Below are 20,171 nucleotides of genomic sequence, written 5' to 3' on the forward strand. Positions count from 1 at the left end.
TTGGAGATTGGTGAGGATTTTGGTTTTGCACCACACCCTCTTCATCAGATAAGACTGCAGTAAAGACAGAAAAAAAATGTTACACATATTTATGTTAAAGATCATAAAGAAACCTTCATAATTTTAGTATCTCATTTAAAAATAAGAAATTACCATAGAAGAAGTTCTTTTGGTGGAGATAAAAAAGTGAGAATGAATCTAAACTTGCATTTACATCTGTGCTCATGTTTTGCTCATTTTTCTTTCTTAATGTCAAGGACTTAATGGGTAATTCTAAGAGTAAAAATAAACCTTCAGAAGAATTTGTTTCGTGTCTTACTGTAGTGTATGGTTTACACCTTTTCTGCTAGCAAGTGAATCCTTTTTGTCAAAACTGGAAATAAGCAAGCTGAGCAAAAAGATTTAAAGCAAATGTTCAGAGTTGTGTTCCCATACAGATGTGCCAAGAGGTCCCAGTGTGAATACAAGAACTCTTGTGAAGTAGGCAATGTTGAAATATCTTTCAAAGGAAACTCCTTGTCCAAAATAACTTTTTTTCTCAATAAATAATGTACATGATTGTGGAAAAGGCAAAATTTATCTGTTTCGCATATGTTGAAGAAAAACCTTAGATTCTAAACTATTTCAAATCAGTATTGATTTATTAACATCAATTAGGCTGCTGTTATTCATAGCACTTAGGAATCATTATCCTCTCGGACACTGAAGTCCAAAAAGTATTCCAGTTCAGGAAACCATGCCATCATATTAACAGGGAGAACAAACTATTTAGAATATATATATGTTCTAATACATCTTATCTATCTGCTGTCTGTAATACCTCAAAAGAGCTACTTTTAGGGGTACATTCTATTCTATTATGTAGCTGAGTTGCTGATAATTTTGATCACATTTTCAAGTCACTGTGTGTGGTAGCATTATTGAATAAGGTATGGTGGGATTGATTTTGTCCCATGTAGTTGATTGGTTTTTTTTTTTTATCTGGTCTGGTTTGTAATGTCAACTGTGAGGATAAAAATATGTCAACATAACTAAAATAACATTGCATTGAAGTAGTTAGAATGAGCAGGCAGGGTCAGAGACAATGTGCATTAAGCCAGTACTATGCTGCTTTATGCTGTTTAGTTAGCCATTTAACAGTAGTGGAAACTGGCTATTTGTAATGAGTTTTCAGTCAGGAAGTTAACAATTGGACTTCTACTCATGCCTGTTCTCCTGTTGTCCTCATAGTTTATCATGGTCAAAGGTGATGTGTAGCAGGAGTGATGGTCACAGAATTGCAGACGAGCACCTGCACTGTGGCAGTGAATAGGCTAAAAAGAAATCCTTTGGAGGAGGAAGTACGGTTTCTGTATTTGCAGTTTTGCCACAGTCTTCCTGTGTGTGTCTCAGAGAGGGGCACATAGCCTTCTGGTGTCTGTGTGCTTTAGCCTGTGCTGTGGGAACACGTGTTATTTCACAGATTTAGAAGTTAATTCCTCATTGATTCTGTCTAAGAGTAGTCTGCTTTATTTATCAAGGATTTGGCTTTCATTCTGCATGTGGGGCACTCTAAGCCTACAGCTTTGATTTGGCAAGTTATGCTGAAATGAAATCTTGTAGGGTTTCTATGAGTAGTGCAATTTACACCCAGTGTGCATATCAGAGAGAATGTGGACCTTTCCAACCTGTGCAACCTTAGTTAATAAAGATACAGTGACTGCAGTTGACCTTTTGTGAAAAGTAGATCCATTTGTGTTTTTATTCTGTGGCCTGAATAGAAGATATAACAGAATGGGCACTGTTCACTTGACGTGGGAATTCTCCCTTGCTCTGACTCATGTGGAGCAGCAGGGAGGGGGAGGAAAATGGGCTCCACAAACCTGGTATCCAGTTTTGTAATTTACAAAATCTTTTTGATCTGAACTTTGTACATTTAATATTCTGGAGGGTATTTAGCAGTTTGATAAAGTCTGTAGTAGTGCTGGAGAAAGATAAGGCTCACTATTGTACTAAAACACGGTTGTGGTGCCAAGACAGTATATTTATGCTTTTCTGCTGCAAGACTAACAGTGCCCATCAAACTTTGTATCATTTGGTATTATGCAGAATAAAGATAAAAATACCCAATTGTTTTCTAAGTTGCAATGCAAAACACTTTAAGCTTAATACTCAACTATATTGCAAACCAGTCCATTAGCATGATACAGTGCTTCACAGTAGCTGGGAGAAGTACAGTGTGGTGAAATTATCAATGTGGTGAGGGCCAAGATTTTTTTGTGGAGAATAAAAAAGATCCTTACCTTTTTCCCCATTATAATCAACTGTTATTTTGCCCATATGTTTTCTGATGTGTCTTGCAGAGTTTCATGATAGGCTTTCAAAGCTGGATGAAATTTTCTGTTCGAGCATTGTGGTCAGTCAGTTTTTAGCATGCATAAAGGGACCAGTGTTCCTACGTTTTTCTTAGAGCCTGTGAAGTCAGAGTCGCAAGGAGTAGAACAAAGCCTCAGAAGATATAACAGGAGCCTTTGGGAGCGAATGGGGAATTGCAAACTCTTTGTTTGTTGCACCTGGCACTTTCTCAAAATCTGCTTCACAGGGGCCAGACCAATCATTTCCTCAAGCAGATAAGGAGGATGCTTTCTCTCCCTGAGTCAAAGCTCTGTAAGTTTGTAAATAAGACAGTAGAAATGTATATTTTAAGAGTACTTTCTAGAGGGTTTATAGCTAATACATTGCAAACTTTTATCTCAGGAAACCTGAACTTCAGGACTAGTTAAAGTGGCGAAGTTAAAAGAAATATGGACTTCAAAACCACCTGCAATCACAACAGCTATAACAACATGTACTGTGCCTCAATTGTTTGAAATGAGATTTTAAAGTGTTCTAAACAGGCAATAAATGGGGGGGGGGGGGTGGGGCGGGAAGCCTGCCCCCATTTTCAAGAGCATTCTGGTGTTTTTGAGACCTTTGGCAGGAGCTTACCTCTGTTAGTGCCCCACGAGAAAGGAAATACAAGGAAATGTATCCCCTGCATCTCCCAGGTTATTTCAAGGCAATGAGTCAGGACCATTTTTCACAAGTTTCTCAATATGCATGTTTTTTTAGTTCTACTGTTGATATGATTCCATGGATCTTGTTTGATAGACATGGTCACATAGTCACAAGTGTCAATCTCTCAGATAAGGCCCAGGAGCTGACCAGACCTTCTGTTTCTTATCCATTTTTTCCTAAATCTTCATTCTTCTGAATTAATCCAGAAGATATAAATATGGAAATAATTCTGTATAATCCTCTTCTTAAAGGCAGTCTTTCTGAGATTTGGACAATGCGGAGGAACTGTGTTAATCTTCCATCAGGCAAATGGAAGCAATTCTCTAGAGTAGAATCCATTGACTGATTGTTCAAATTTAAGCTCTGTTTTCCAGTGGTTTGAATTCATGTTTCAATCATGCATTGAAATAAGATATTTTAATACAGTTAGACTGAGAAATTGTTTAATTACTATTCGTATTTTATATTGTAATTTAATGCAAAAGTCAAAGCACTTTAACTGTCATATAGTAAACTGTAACTAACACCAAAGCAATGGAGTTGACATGAGGGGTTCTAACTTCACCCAAACAAGTATGTGTATTTAATGAAAGTAAAATGTTTTAAGTGTATTCTCTTAAAAAATTTCCCTTAAGAAAATATTGGTTTTATAAAAACATTGAAATTCTAATTATTTCTCTGTTTTCTGGGAGAATGTTTACTTTCTTGGCAGTTTTGAATTAAGCTTTCTCTGTGGGACATCACTCTGAACATATGAATGCAATAATACTGATTTTAGTAGGAATTTACTCAGGTGACTTTTAATGCAAAACATAAATGACCTGAAATTCCTTGATGGGAAATCTAACATGATGGAGCAGATTTCAAAGTCTCCTGTGAGAAATATGCTAGAAGCAAAACATCTTTGAATATAGTGTAGGGGAAAAAAATGGAAGCTTTTTGTGGAAATGTACTATTTCATGTCCGTGACTTAATTTTGTTTTATTTCAACCTGAAATGAAAGCTTGATTCTTCAAGGACAATAATGGCATGTTTTTGTAACTCCTTAGCTTTCAACAATAGTGTATAATATTTTGGTTCACCATTGTGTTAAAACTGTGTTTTTCTGACTGCTGTGGCATAATGATTTATTAGTGTTGACACTCCAGGGTTGTTTGTCAAAAGCTCAGCTTTTGCTCCTTCTGGCAGATGTAAATTATGTAAATCACTATAGTGCTGGTTTTGAACCTAATTATGTTATACATCTTGAACAATGGTAATTTCTGTAAGGGAAAGACATCTGGAATTTTAGTTGTTAATTTTTTTTTCTTCTTTTGGTATTCCACAAAAGAAGCACATCAAAAAGTGATAGTATGTGTGCAGGTTTTTTTGGTACAGCTTATGCTTTAGCTTATGCTGCTAAAATATGTGAAAGCTGATTTTTTTTAGGACTCCAACAATCTGTTTACACAAATTAGCAGTAAGCTGTAACTTCACTTACAGAATTTCACAGAGGACTAGAAAAATGTAATTTCTTTCTTATTTTTATGTAGATACACACATGTCTATGCATTTTATACAATTGGTCTGCTCAAATAAGTACTGGATTAACAACAGTGATCAGACTTTGTGTTCACACAGAGACAGACTTTCCATCTGTAGCATTACAAACTGAAATGCAGCTCAAGTCAATCCAGACGAAGTTCACATACTGAAGAAATTAGCCTGAGCCATGGTCCACAGAGTGCACAGCCTAAGGAGACCCCTCCTAGCCTAGCCCCAGCTGCCTTCCTTTGCTAAGCTGTGCTTAGCAAAGCAGAAGAACCAAACTATCCCAGACAGGTCAGGGCTGAGGGGTGGTGGCAGGCCAGGACTGGGAGTTGGCTTTTATCATATCTGAGGTTTGAAGAAAGACATCTGATTTCTGGCCTGTCAGCTCTTAATTTGTACACATGCATGCACACTTGAGGTTTGTTTAAAAAGTAGCCTTCATATCACCTAGGTCCCATTTGACTTCATTTACTTGTCACCAGGAGCTGAGAAATCCAGCTACATTTTTAACCTTCATGGTTCTTGCTAGGCACTGCTTATTAACTTGAAGATTTTACACTGAGTTTTACGTAACCTCTTGTAATGATCTAATAGAAAACAGGCAGTGTGACATGGTTCATTTGGGCTGCATGTCCTTGGGTTGTATTGCTCACACCTTATTAGTCTTCAGCAAATGTTCCACTTTCCTTTAGTTTTGGCAAGCTGCTTGGAACACCATTTCCTTCTTTTCATTCTGGTGGAGTCCAATTGTTCTTTGCTTATACTACATTAGCCTTTCCCAGAATTTAGCCTGGAGTTTTTATACACTGGGGAGTTTCCAGTGTGTTTAGATTATAAAATGATTTCCTAATGTTACTGTGACAGAACCACGTTTGCAGATAACACTGTCAAACTAGATTTCAGTCCCGTTTTTCTGTGTTCCTTTGTGGTATTTTCCTCTATAGCAATGATGTAAAAAATAATTTTGTCTCTTGAAAGTGATATTTTTCAAATCATCCACCCAAGTAGTTAGCATTGTCATAAAACTTTTTCTTGTTCTGTTTTTCTTTAGGTTTGTGTAAATCAATTGGCGTAAGCAATTTTCTTATCAGCCATCTTGAGCAACTAAAGGAGGACTGTGTGATTACTCCACATGTTAATCAGGTGAGTGGATACCTGTATTTAAAGTATCTGGGTTTGAAGTTTTACTTTGGTTTTTTTGGTTAGCAACCTCTTCCCCACTCCTATGCATGAAAGGCTACACCCAAACTGTTGCCTTAGTCATGCAATTTCTTTTTACATTTCTATTTGCCTATTGAAAGCCATTCAGGAAGATGACCCGAAGGGTAGGGAAGTCCTTCCTCAAATTTCCCCCTCTCAGTTTCTCCCAGACTACTTGTTTGTCTGGGTACACAGACACAAACAAATGGTCCCTGTGACAGTTTTTTGGTGATAAAACAGTTTAGAAATAAAATTCAAGAATCACAGAACATTTAGCATCTTCAGAGTGAACCAGTTTTTGGAAAGCCTGCGTTCGAATACTTTTGTGCTTCCTGTAAGCAACACGGAAAGCGTCAGTTAGTTACATACCCGTGTAAGGATGCCCTTCCCTTGCTCCCCCCTCGTTTCCTAGTTCACATAAATTCAGTGAACTCCTGGTTTAGGCAGGTGCTGTGACAGCCCTGGCAGAATTTTTTTTGCTGCCCTAGGCAGATCTAGGATGGCCACCTACGTACCGGCAGACTGCCAGGACACTCGACAAATGTTCCCTTGTTGCAGGTTTCTGCCTACAGCTGTGCTGGAAGTTCATGCTCCCATTCCTTCCACCTCCTGCCAGACAGTGTGTGTATGCTGACATGGATGTGGGAACTGGAATGGATGGAGTGCAGGCACATGATTTTCCCCTTTGTACAGGTGGTCAGGATTTCTGGCAGCTGTTTAGGGTTTAATGTCATTAACAGCCATAAAAGTGTTGCTCAGAGTGTGACTGTCAGAACCAAACAACTCTGATTTTGGCTGTCCACTATACTAAAGGTTACTAAAGGGCAATTAATTAATGTTAAATAAGCATAAACCCATATAAAATATTTAAATCCAGTTATTCAAAATAAACCATTGAGATATATGTTAAAGTGGGCAGGTTGATGACTGTTTAATAATTGGTGAATTTACCAAGGTTCAAGAAATACACATTTACAAAGACTTAATAGAGTTTGGCATGAATTGTTACTGCCTGTTAAATAATAGTAGCTTTTCAGTTTTCTATTAAATTACTGCAAGGGAAAAATAGTGATTTTTGTTTTGAAATTTCCTCTTACCCACTGCGTCAAAATGTTACCAGTGTTACTTTTTCAGTGGTGTTCATGGAGACAAGCTGTTTCTTGGTGCTATTTGACGAAACACTTTTTCTGGGGCTAAAAAGAGGAGACAAAAAGTTGAGGTGGTGGTGATACAAAAAGTTGAGGGGTGGGAGAGGGCCCCTGCTAGTAATTTCTTTAAGATGCTACACAGCAGTTGTGAATTGAAAGCAAAAATCAACAATGAATTAACCATACCATTGCCAAGTGCTCCACCTAAAACAGTTTTCTTATAGCATTAATTTATATTTTTTTAGAGTTAAAGGAATTTTATAAACCATACTTCAGCTTATCCTCAAAAAAGTATGTATTCTGTTTCTTGCTTTGTGTTGGGGAGTTACTGAATCTTATGGTAAGATTACTTAAGTACCATCAAATAAATAATGAATTTCTAAATTCAAAATGGGAATGCTGTACTGAGTTCTTATTTCACTGTCCACAAATTATAATACAGGTTCTTGACTATATTTATGCATAAAATAGTGTACTGTCTCAATGGACTTACTGAATATAAAACATTTGCAAATAGTCTTTGGATACACAGCCTAAATATTGAAGGAACAAGTGGAGGAAAAATACTTCCCTTTTAGAGTTCAGGGTGTTCTTAAAATTACAACAGTCCCCTGATGATGTTAAAATTGAAAGTTGAGGGTTTTTTTCTGTGAAGGGGAGAAAGTAGGAAGGCAGGAGAAATAAGCAATACTTCTGTTTTACAAACCAAGTTTTAAGTACTGCCTTTCTTCTCAGTTCCTGGGGAAAATCCAGTATCGTCATTTCTTTTAAAGAAGCAGGCAAGGCCTGTCTTTTCAAGAATATGGTATTGTAAGTTATTTATTAATAAGCAAGCACATTTCAATATACTATTATAAGTACTGGTAAACACTGTAAAATGATGGTACTTTATTCTAGCATCATGTGTGAAACTTACAACCTAGAAGTTCCAGGTTTGTGTGCCAGAATTTTGTAATTGACTTGGCAGTAGGAAATTTGGATTTGTGCTCAAAGAAATCTCTGAAGTCTCTCTGAAGGCTCATTGCCCTGTCACTCATTACTGGAAAAAATATGTTCTATAAGTACCTAATAAATATATATGTTTCATTTACTAAAGCGATGCCCTGAAGCCAAATATAAGCTGTTCCTCTATGAATTCCATAGATAGGAATGTTCATCAATATTTTTCCAGTCCTGGAGAAGTGTGAATTACTATGTAATGACCTCAGAGAGACTTGGTTACATTGTTGATATTGCCATTGATATTGAGCTTTACTGTGTAAATTTGTACAAGGTAAAAATGCAGACGAGACATTAGAAAACAACCCCTTTGTACATAAACTCACCTAAACTGTTCTTCTATATAGAAAATACTCATAGGCTTGTATTTCAGTTTCATAAAGAGAAAAAATTGTAAGACAGCGTTCCCATTGAGAAAATTACTGAATTCCAGACATGCAGAAATTTTATCATGTGAAAAGGACCACAGCAGGGTGGAAAGAGTAAGGCCTCTGTGCACCATCATCTGAGGTACGACTTTCTAGGGCCATGTGTCAGGGTTGTTATTAGGCTCAGCTTTTCCCCATTTGCTATGAGTGTTGTAAACAAACAGTGCTTTAGCTGGAGGTCCCCTGTGGCTGGGCATGTAGCAGCTGTGAAGTTCTGTAATGTGAACTGCACACTGTTCTGTTAAACAGATGCCAGTTTTTACATGCCAGTCAATCAGGGTAGGGTGCCAGAAAAGATCAAGATCTTCCTCTGCCATCACGTGACAGACAGCCCTAGCCTGAAAAATGTCTGGTGACAAAAATAGCAAGGGTGGGGCAAGACAGGAAGCAAGAATTGTTATTTTGAGGGGAAGCATATGTTGACCACTCACCTTATGCTTCTTGTAGCTCAGGATCCTAGTGCTTTGCAGATGCTGGTAGAACCTGCCAGGATGTTTTAATTTAAAAAAAAATTCAAAAGTGCTTGTTTTATTTGATGCATTTGATTATTTTAGTAATATATTTAAGAAAAATACTTGCTTCTACCAACACAAAACTGCATGTGTCAAAATGTCAAAAATTCAATTCGCAAAATTTGGGAGTCTCTGGATTCAATGAGAGGCACAAAGTATGATCTTTTCAGGTGGGAAGTAGTTGTTGCTATGTATTCTGCTTGTGAAGCATGCAGGTGATATCTCAGCATACTGCTCTTTATTTAAACATTTCTGGTGCAACCCGAAACTGTGCTGCCTGGAGTCTTACTAGACCAGCAGGTAAATTGTACTTGCAGTTTAATTAGTAATAAATGCTGAATAAGTCACATGATGCCATAGAGGTGCTGCGGATATTTCAGATTTGGTCCTAAATACATACTTTTTTATTTAATATTTTCTGAACTACGTTATTTGCTCTACTTACCGTAAAGAACATCCGCTAGAATTGCCTATTACTCTTTTGATAATCCAGGAATACACCTGGCTTGCTCTTTCACTTCTCCCCTCGTAGTTTTGCGTAGATACAATGAGAATATTTCAAATCCAGCTCAGGTGCAAACAAGGGAATAACTGTATGACCTAAGCGCTGCTCTTACACATACAAACATGAAATACAAAGGGTACTCAAAGGTCAAGAAACATCAAAGGTTGAAGACATGGATGTCTGCTGCTTGAACCTTGTTCCCGAGTCCACCTAGTAATTTAGATCATAGCAGCTTTAGGCTGACTCAGCCCAGCCTTCCAGGGGCACAGTTTTTTCTTAGCTCATATTGAATGACTGCCAGCCTATTGTTCCTGACTATTGTTGTCTAAAAAGACAACATGTACTAAAGATGACAAACAGGAAATGTTCATTTTTCCTCTTTGTAGCAGAAGAAATTTTCCAGATTCCACATATTGAGGTGATTGCTCAGAAGAGTATTTTTCTTCAAAATGCGTACAAGTTCAATCCCTGGAACACTGCTGATGACCAGTCACAAAAACACATCATATGATTTTGTATTTTGTTAAAGAAAATACTACCCACTTTCATCTAAATGCAGAGTAATGCATGCTTCTTACAATTAATAGACTGTGAAATACTTATTTAAATTAACTTATTAAGGAACATCACAGAGTTTCTTTTCTGGTTTTAGCTACATGCCAGAATATGTCTCTCCTCTGAGATTATTACTGTCCAATGAAGTCTTTTTCCTTTTGCTCCCAGCAACTGTGTTTTTATAGCTTGTTGCTTTTCCTCTTTTAGCTGGTTCTTGGCAATTTGTGATCTTCCTTCCTACAAAGGGTCTCCTTCACACATCAGTTCCACAGTGTGATTGCTTCCCTGCACAAGCTGATGGTGACACCACACAGAATACAGGATTTGCCATGTGCAATCCATGCCAACAGACATTGCTTCCAAGGTCAAGTCCTCACCCTAAGCAAATTGTTCTGGTTGGTCACTTGTAAACCCAGCCCCTGCTCAGCCCCCTCCCTTTGCCTGGGCAACTCAAAGTTCATTAGAAAGAATCATTAGTAAAGAAACAGGAAAGGACATGGATTTGGGGAAGAGAAAGTAATCTCAAAGTACCAGTAAAAATGACCTGATGCTGATTTCCACTGTGCATTTGTATATATTTCTTAAAAACAGAGCAATAGTGAAAGTCCAGCTGCAGTCCAGGCAAACAGCTGCACCTTATTTCTGAGGGAAACATAAGATGCAGTTAAGTTTTTGTGCCAATTACTGGTAAAATACGTGATTAATACCCTTCATGTGTCTTCTAAAACTAATACCTTACATCTACCTCCCAGAAGCAATGACTTCACTCATGTTCTATTTTTAAAACAGGAGAGAAATTATTTTAATTTTCATCTATGTTTTCTACTAAATTTATTTTCAGGGTTTTTACTAAAAGTTTATTTCTATTTATCTAAGGTTGAATACCACCCTTTCCAAAGACCTCAGGAGCTGGTTGATTACTGTAGGAGCAGAGATATTGTTTTTGAAGGCTACTGTCCTTTAGCCAAAGGTGAAGCACTCACCCATCCTACTGTCATTCAGCTGGCAAAGAAGTATGGCAGAACTCCAGCACAGATTTGCATACGCTGGAGCATACAGGTAATGGAGGGTGGTAATAAAAATGTGTCTCCTTGCTCAGGAAAAAAATGCAAATAGTTTGGGGTTTGTGCATCAAACCAGAATTTATACAGAAGGTATTTCTGCTTTCAGTATGTTGATACTGTGTGAACTGATGGCTGTACCGTAAATTTAGAATGTAGTACACAAATCATGCCAGTATTTCAAATATTTATTAATATTCATAATCTGGATGTAGTATTAATTAATATTAATAATCTGGTTGTAGAGAGTAAGAGCCACCACTAAGAAATGTTTCCAAAGGAAATGTTACAAGCAGTATTGCTCATAATTTCATTTTTGTCACTGAATATAAAGTACTAAGCAGTGACAGAAATGTTTTAAGTTGATATAAACCATGTAGTGTGTTGGAAATCAACACAGCGTATATAACTGCAGTTGCAAATGACATGGAAACATGTCAGTGTCCCCTAGAAAATGAAATTAGAACCTCAGAAGATGTGAGGAATTTATTGTAATGGCTTGAAGAGAGATAATTTTCTTAAAATCTGCAAATTTTATTGATGAGAAGCATAATTCTTTTCAGAATGGGATTGTCACTATTCCAAAGTCAACAAAGGCAGAACGGATAGAGGAAAACTGCAAGGTAAGATTTGGTTATGCACTCAAGCCTGACTAACATCCAAGCAAGAGGTTTTAATATTTTGGGTTGCCTTCCTGTTTTCCTTCCCAGTTTTATACTGGGGTTTATACTGCCACAAAATTGGCAAATGATGGTACCATGAAATGACCACAGTGTAGGAAAAAAACTATAACTCACAAGTATCAGAAAAGACCTGGAGAGCTAATCACTGTGTGTAAAGAAAAATCCATAGAAGACCTTTTGTAGTTGATTTTTGTAATTAATAGTTCTAATTATTACCTGTCTGGTTGTAGAACATCCTGATCTGGTTATGGTTACATTATTTTTGTGATAGGCACAGAGGTCAAATGGAAGGAGTTTGGATGCTATGCATAACAGTTTATGAAAGCTTTAAAACTCACTTAGGGATAGCTCCAACATAAAGACCTTCCGAGGAAATCACAGTCCTGCCTGTCCTGACCCTTCCCCTACCTTCTCCTTCTACTCAATGTGCAGAAAAGGTCCCAGCATGAAGGGGCTGGACAAAGAAAAGTGGAAATGAATGAGAATTGGCAGTATGATTCCTGCCCTGCATCTTTTTTAAATTTTCTTTTCATACCAAATAGTTTTAATTCATTACTTGCTTTGTGTCTCTGTTTCTCTAATCTGAAAGTGTTCTTTCTTTACGGTAGACAAAACTACAACTTATTCCCAAAAATATCATAGGGGTATGAACTGCTGTGGCAAATCTGAAAGAAACTTTGCATGAATACAGGAATCTTCCATCTGCTGTTTTTATCCTTGGTGTGTGTGTGTGGAGGTGTGAATCAATATACATGTAATGAGAATTTCTGCTGGTGGCCATGCCTGTTTATACAGCTCCTGCCTTGACTGTTTATTCTGACATTCACACTGCCTTCTGTGGTACAAGCACAGCTGCTTGTGGTACTGTATTGGGAGCCAGATCAGAGAACAAAACCAGTTTAAAAATCCTTCCTTATACTTTTATTTTTCCCCAATAATATTTGAAATCCAGATTAATTTCATTTTTTAAAGGGTTTACTCTATGGCACCACCAATTCATTTCACACAACTCAGGGAATGTGTTACAATCCAAACTTAAACACTAAGATGGAGAGAGGAAAGAACTGGCACAGTCATTGTGTGTTGTTTATCACACCTCCCTTCTTTTTCTTTCCCTCATGTTTCTGTGTTGGCCTGAGTCTCTACCACTTCTGGTCAAGTTGGTCCTCATTAAACCCTCAGTATATAATACATAGGGTTTCTAGTTCTGGGACTGCTCCCTGGTTTAAGCTTAAAAGAGCACTGAGGTTTGACTACAAGGATCATTCCAGAAAACAGTGGTTGCTGGATAATGCAGGATGGGAGGAGCTCACTTGGCTGCAGTTCAGGCTCCACAGAATCTTGTTACTGAGCACAGAGGAGCTCTGACAAAGAGAACAGAAGCAACTGCCTGATGATAATGTCTCAATAGGACACCTGCTAAGAAAGCACTGACACCGTCGTTCACATTGCAGGTGTGGCCACAGGAGAGAGAAGGCAGTGGCTGTAAGAACCTGTGTTTGAAGACAGGTGGTTGCTTTCAAGTTTGAGTTAGTACTGAGGCACTGTAGCACTTTTACTGTATTTAGCTGATTTGTGAGAATTTTTTCAGTCATAGAAATGGCAGACACTGCCTTTGCCTTGTTAGCTTTGTGAATGTCCTGATACCTTCTAAAAATTCTCTTTGTCTAAAGTTCTGAGAAAGAGAACTGTAATACTCTAAACTGAACATTGGGATGTAAGTGAAATACTGAGCTCATTCTTCCAAAGAGATTGCTGTCAGGATATTCCTGTACCTACCTTTGGCAGTGACAATAGAGATTGCTGTCAAAAACAGCTTTGATACTACCCATGTCTTGAATCCTTGCCTGAGGCCAGAGTGCTACAAAACCATCTTAACATAGTCTGCAAATAAACATGAGTCACTAAAGGAGCAAAAGACCCAATGGGGCCTGTCAGCTTGATGGATTATTTTTCTAAGACAAAATGTAAGAATTTTCCAAAGGAAAAATATATAAAAATTGGGTCTCACATTTAAATGAATCTTGGTCAGTTAAATACTAGAACATATCTGAGGTTGTTGATTCTGTCTGTGTTCATGATGTTAACTATATATGCATTCCCACAGGTGTTTGATTTTACAATAGCAGAAGATGATGTTGAAATTCTGAATGGAATGCATGATGGGAGACATGTTTCCTGGGATCCAAGCTTTATTGTGTGAAATCAAGGTTTGAGCTTTTCTTTGCTTTCTAGGGGATCAGTGAATCACACCATGTAATTTTAATTCAGAGAAGGTTACAGTAAGAATCTAATCAAGATAGTGATGTCTGCTAATAGTGATCACTGATTTGAAATCCTTAACATTGGCAACAGACAAAAGATATTTTTGAGGGTAGCACTTTTGTACAAGCCTCAAAGAGATTTTAGATTTCCATCTCAAACGCTGTTCCTCAGTCCGTTGAAGTCCATGCAAAGACTCCTATTTATACCACGGACCCTTTATATGTTAAACAGCATCAGGCTGTTTAGTTGAAATGAGGAGATACTCCTTGAAAAATACAGGGCAAAAGTGTTAGTGTGCAATATAGGTGTTGGGTGTGAAATAATTTTTCAAGTACTTTGTTAGAGAGATGCAATATATGAAGAAGAAAAAGCTGGATTTAAAAAAAATGTTAATGCCATTATCATAACAGTATTTATGTTGTAAATATACTACAAATCTCCATAAAAATATAATCTCATTTTAATACACAATATCTGAGCATCACCAAAAAAATTTTATACATATCACAGCATTACTATGGCATTGACTCAGAGAGTTCTATGCATATTAGTTACTAGCCTGTAGATAAACCAAAGTAGAAATCTTTCCAGACAAGTCCAGGTACAAATTAAGTATTTGCAGGGCTGAGAGATGAGCAGCAAGCTCCATGAGCCAGAAAGACATCTTTGTTATTACTTACTGGAAATTGGGGTGAGTTTTTTGTAGCTTTTTGTGAGAATTAGTTTAGATTTCATTTTGGGTTTGTTGAGGAAATCCCATTAAGAGACTACATTGTTCCTCAGATTTTCTTATGAAATAGGTGTCTCTATTGAGAGATGAATATGGATAAATGCAGCTCGCAGATCTGTTTTGAGAAATATGCCTGCAGAATCTATTGGCTTAGTATTCAACTTGTAGTTGCATTGGTTTGATATTTTAGGAGTTCCTGTGTCTAGAAAGATATGGAAAATCTGATTATGATTTATATTGTGTGTGGACTTCCTGAGGCAGTTTTCCCAGTGCTGTTCTGCTTTAGTCATATAGTGAAACAAAGCTCCTTAGCTTTTTATCAAGAAGTGGCTTACAGCAATCACATATTCTAGCCTGCATTGTTTGTTCTCAAAGTGTAGAACTTCTATACAGCTTGCCTAAAATCCAGACAAATTTACCTTTTGCATAACAACTCCTCAGAATTATTGTCTATTTTTCTGGTAAACTTATCCACAAAAATTTGTCTAGATTTGCATCTAGAATAATTTATATGAAAAACAAGATATTTTATATCTTGTAATATCAGTAATACCTGCACAGTGTGGTGTTCGGAGAAATATACACAATCTCCAGAGCAAGGTTATTTTTTAGTTTCAAGCATGGCCTGCAGTCTGGGGGGCTCCAGTACCTAGGAATGCCACTTTAGATGTCTAAGAACAGCTCTCTACCTGGCTCAGCTGTGTGATGAGGGGTTCAATAGCTCCAGACAGTAAAGCTCATTTATTAAACAAATGTAATTTTTAGGCATTTCTTTTAGCTTTTGCATATAACTGTGGCAATGACTAAGTGAAAGTTAGAAAGATTGTCCAGAAATAAATCTTTCTACCAGTGGCTCTCAGCTAATACTGCTTTTGAAAAGAACAATGCCTTAGCAGTATGAAAAAAATTCAAACTGTGCTGTTGAGGGACTCCTTCCTTCACAGTGTATCTGAATTAAAGAAACAAGGACTAGAAGTGAGTCATGTGCCTGATATTTCCTAAATAAGGCTTTTGGCAGTCATGACTTTCTAAGAACATACAAAACACAGGTTGGAGTTTCACCTCTAGTTCTCTCTAAAGAAACAGACATCACATCAACATGCTGTTTCAAACATAAATGATGTGTCAAAGGAACCAAATCTTTATGTGGCAAATTCCAGCTCCAGTGTTACCAAAACAATGTCAGTTAGGACTACATTGCTAGAGCTCCATTACATGCCCATTATAACATTTCTGGGTTTTTGCACTTGATTCTGACTGATCACCTCCCTGTTCTGAGCTAATTGGAATTAAACCAGTTTTTTTGCCAATGCCCCACATAGGAGACCTTAGGCTAGTGTGAGAATGGCTGTGAGTTCATTGATATATTTCAGTGTTCCTTCTGTTAAAGAGATTTTACAATGTTTTTGGTGTCTGCACCTGCATTTGTGAAGAGGGCAAGCCACCATTTTCTCAGGCTAGATCATGGTATCTAAGACATTCAGTGAGTAATGAGAGGAATAATCAGGAATAGTATTACTAAAAAAGCATTCTTCTTCTTAAGGAGTAGCTGTGGCAAGTTACAGTTTTAATCAGGTACTTTTCTGATTACATTCAGATGAACTGTTGTTGGTTCAGGACTTTTTTCTGTGGTGGGTTTTTTTCATTATAATTTTGTAATCTTTCCTAGAATTTCCATTGCTGCCAATTAGTGCCTTTAGAACTACAGAAGAGTTTAATTTTAGCTATGTACTAAGTGAAGTGTAATTTGAGAGGACACAAGATTTTAAGTGCTGGGACTCACTGACCCAAGCTATCTTTCTCCCAGGTGTGATGAGCAGTTCTGCAAATTGTGCCTCACTAATAGCCATTGTTTTCTGTTAGAAGCTATAATTGCCCAAGAGACTGAAACCCTGTTATCTCCGGTGGCCTTGGGATAGATCATTGAAGCCTCTTCCTTTGACTGTGGTATTCACAAGTTTTATATCATGTTTGTTAATTTAGAATCTTTGAGCAAGTCCTCTTTTACTTATGGTGAGGTTGCAGAAGGAAAGTCAGACTCAGCAAATTCATATTTTATGCCCCTATCTACAACTACACTGGCATTACTCTGGCAGTAATAATTTTCTTCTTAAGTGAAGGCTGCTGAAGAGTAAGTCCACATCACCTCATCTAAATGAACCTTTCTAAAGTACTCCCAACATTGGTCAAAGAAATGAGACAACTAATAAGAAATTGACGAGTGAACACTAACAAGATTTAGGAATAGCAGGGAGGAGTAATTTATGGTAAGAGATGCAGAACACAGAAGACCAAAAGGGTATAAAAGTAGTAGAAATACAAAACCAGAAAGTTTATTTCTGTTTTTTATTTCTTCTTTGGTCAGTTAGCCTAGAGGTGCTCATTTTTTAAGATTTTGCTTTGTTTTAAACTCAGAATTTATCCCTCAAGTGAATTCTTGGAATTATATGCATATTCTTCCCCAGGGTTGAAATTCTTCCTCTTGCTTTTATTTCTGTAAAACAAACTTCCCCAGAGAGAAAATTAGTTCACCTTTCTGCAGTGACCCTTTTCAGGATGCATCAATGCATCCATTTCATCTTTGTAACCCATCACCTTGCCAATAGGATCAGGGAATACACCAGAAAACTGATGCTTTTTCTTACCTATCATTATGTCATTTATGGCAGTGACTGATTGGGACACTCCTTTTCAGTTGAGATAAACCATTACTTAAAATAAGATGCAATTTATCAGTGCTATCTACCTAAATGCAGTCAGCTGCCTTTGCAAGAGCTCTGTGACTCCTAATGGAAGGAAACTCTTGAAACAAATAAGGAAAAGAAAAATATAAACTAAAGTCAGTGGAACAAAATATAAACAAAAGTCAGTGGAAAGGGTGAGGCCATTTTCTGTGCAGCCAAGTAGCTTCCTGCCTGACTCTGAGTAGCTCTCTCTCCTATTTTTTTTTTGCTTCTTTCTGGTTTTCATCTCTTGTTTTACTGGAGATGAAGGCACCTAAGAATGCTTCATTGGAAAAGAATGGAAATGGGTTTTTAATGTAAATGTTCAGGAATTTTTTTAATCAGGCTGCAGAAGTGTTTCTATCATGTCTGTCCCCCCAGCATGACTTCCAAGGCATTATTTTCTGAGTAGGATGTGTAGAAAATAAACTGTAATAGTGGTAAGTTCACAAATCTACTAGGCTAAGCCAACTACATAATATTCACACCTCTGTGGTTAACCCATGCTTTTGAAAATGGGGGTAAAGGCGGTGTGGCTCTTGCTGCTACTGATTGAATCCAAGGCAGTTAACTCTTTCCACATTGCCACATTCCTCCCAAAGCTTTGAAGCTCACCTCTCACTATTGTGCATTGGGTAAAAATAACAGATAAGCCAACCTTCTGATAATTTTTTGTGTTGCTGTTTTGGGAGACTTTTTCTGTACCTAGTTTTTTAACTTTTTGCAGCCTCCAGTAAGATAGGTACGCACTCAAAAGCAAGTGTTGAGTGTGTGCCCCGTTTCCCGGTGCTGTAGCGTGTTCCCTCTGTAGGGCGCTGTGGGTGAGGCCGGAGCTGCGGGATGTGCTGCTCAAAGGAGCCGGGCAGGGACCCAGTGCAGCAAAGCTCCGGCTGTGCCCAAGTGGAATGTGTGTGATCCTGATAGTGGCTGGGCCAGCCAGTGCCCTTGGAGAAACATTCTCTAGTTGAACTACCAGTAGGAAGTTCAAGAGTATATTAGCAGTTTTATCATCCTGTTAATGATTGTTCCACATATTAAAGTGTGTGTCACTTTTGGGTACAATGATATCCATGCAAAATACTGCATGTCGCTTTCTCAACTACTTCAATTCTTTCCCTTCAGACCTGAGCTTTTCCTAATAATATATTCAGCTTAGTGGGCTAAAAATAAAGTGCAGCTTCTCACAAAAATGAATGGTAAACTTTTTATAATTGCCTTTTTAAACAAAAAAGGCCATTTAGTTAATATTATTTATCAATATCAAGAACTTACAACCAGACCATCTAAGTTATAGAATCATAATACTGAAAAAATGTGTATGTTTAATCTTTGCAATGTTCTCGTGCCTTTTTTTTTCTCCAAACCAGGGTTTTGATTCTAATCTGAAGAAAGAAGATATGGAATTTTTGAACACTGTGAATATCAACAGAAAATTAATTCATCTAACCTATTCCCCGTGGAAAAAATAATTTAAAACCAGTCTGTTCTAAACTGGAAAAATTATGCAACTGAAACACTGGTTAATTTAAAACTGAACAATAAATCTGAATTGTTCTCTTAGGTACGCAGTATACTCAAGAATCAGTATAAATGGTTTGTAGTTACTCTTATGTTAACAAATTAATAAAATAATTTAATTTATTCTTTGTAACTTTCTTAAAGATACAGAAATACTTTCAGTGTCTTCTCTGCTCTCTTAGAACTTTCTGGTATAGTCTCCTAGTATGGGTTGAGTTATCTCACAATATTATAATTTTCTTCTGCCTGCATGTACTTCATTTAAAGAGTCATTTGAACCCATTTGAACACATTAGTTAGGCGTATTTTTTTCCTTACAGATTTTGAAAAGTATCAATTACTGGAAGGCACGTAAGATCATGCTACAATGCATATAGATCTCGACAAATTATTCAACAAATGGAATATTTGTTCAGGGATTGCAGCAGAATAATGAATCCAACTTTTTTATTTCTTCTTGTCATGAGAATTTTGGGGGATTCTGCAGGCCATTCTTGGTGTTTTCTTGATGACCAAACCTGCACTCTGGTACTGTTTCACAGATCTCCTGTCATGACCCAGCACTTCAGAGTGGAATGGCTCCCTTTGTGACCCAAGTTGCATCAGGATGAATAAAAATAGTTTTGGCTTATATGGACAAAGACTTTTGAAAAGTGCAGAAGAATGACATGTTGGAGAAAAATGCTTTGCTAATCTCTCTTGCAGGAATTGTCACTATCTTTTTAAGATGGATAGTGTTCAGACATTTCTCTGATGCAATTGTGAGTTGTCCAGCTGCACTGGGAGAGTTCCGTCTGGTGGTGTCAGAGGCCACCAGTCTTTTGATATGCAGGCATTGGGTGCACCCCAGCTTACAGCTTTTCTGACAAGATCAAAGCATTTTCCTGCAAGGAAATTGCTCTGTGACTAGCCAGGTTTCTGCAATCCCTACCACACTAAGCTCTCACTGGAAATTCCAGAAGAACTTCGGCTGTCACACACAGTCAGTATTATTTTGTTGTTGTTCATGACATTCCCTAAAATGTGAGTTTCTGCTCATCCTGAAAACAACCTAAGAGCAAATACGTACTCAGGATCCCTGTGAAAAATGTGTCTGCCTCTTTATGCTAGTAGGCATGGTGCAGAACTTTTTTTTTTAACCAGTTTAGCCAGGAGAGGCAGCTGTTGTGTGTCAGTTTGGTGTCCTGACGTGCACAGCCTTCCTGCTGGCATTTGACAGAGACCTGCATTCTGGTTATTTATGAAATGCATGAATAACACTGTGTTGTTCTTTCTCCT

The 20,171-nt window shown here is 37.5% G+C and overlaps 1 protein-coding gene and 1 long non-coding RNA gene across 3 annotated transcripts in view; one reads left to right on the forward strand and one right to left on the reverse strand.

The window, feature by feature from the left end:
• LOC119703643 (uncharacterized oxidoreductase ZK1290.5-like) overlaps window positions 1-20,171 on the forward strand; it is a 46,718-nt gene extending 26,547 nt beyond the window's left edge. Inside the window, exons 4-9 of one of the 2 annotated variants that reach the window (XR_005257679.1) lie at window positions 5,618-5,709; window positions 10,790-10,972; window positions 11,538-11,597; window positions 13,765-13,867; window positions 18,743-18,936; window positions 19,214-20,171. Coding sequence is in view for 1 of the 2 variants with exons in the window: in XM_038143714.1 (XP_037999642.1) it covers window positions 5,618-5,709; window positions 10,790-10,972; window positions 11,538-11,597; window positions 13,765-13,860 (431 nt within the window). In the remaining variant the exon portion in view is untranslated. Of the gene's footprint in view, window positions 1-5,617; window positions 5,710-10,789; window positions 10,973-11,537; window positions 11,598-13,764; window positions 13,868-18,742; window positions 19,017-19,213 lie in introns of those variants that run through there. The other variant, XM_038143714.1, reaches the window with a different exon arrangement.
• LOC119703646 lies at window positions 5,716-10,013 on the reverse strand. Its single transcript, XR_005257680.1, has 3 exons — window positions 9,299-10,013; window positions 8,773-8,824; window positions 5,716-6,959 (listed from the first exon to the last, which is right to left on the reverse strand). It is a non-coding gene; the product is annotated as an uncharacterized LOC119703646 (long non-coding RNA).

Source organism: Motacilla alba, chromosome 8, assembly GCF_015832195.1.
Source record: "Motacilla alba alba isolate MOTALB_02 chromosome 8, Motacilla_alba_V1.0_pri, whole genome shotgun sequence".
Classification (NCBI taxonomy): domain Eukaryota; kingdom Metazoa; phylum Chordata; class Aves; order Passeriformes; family Motacillidae; genus Motacilla; species Motacilla alba.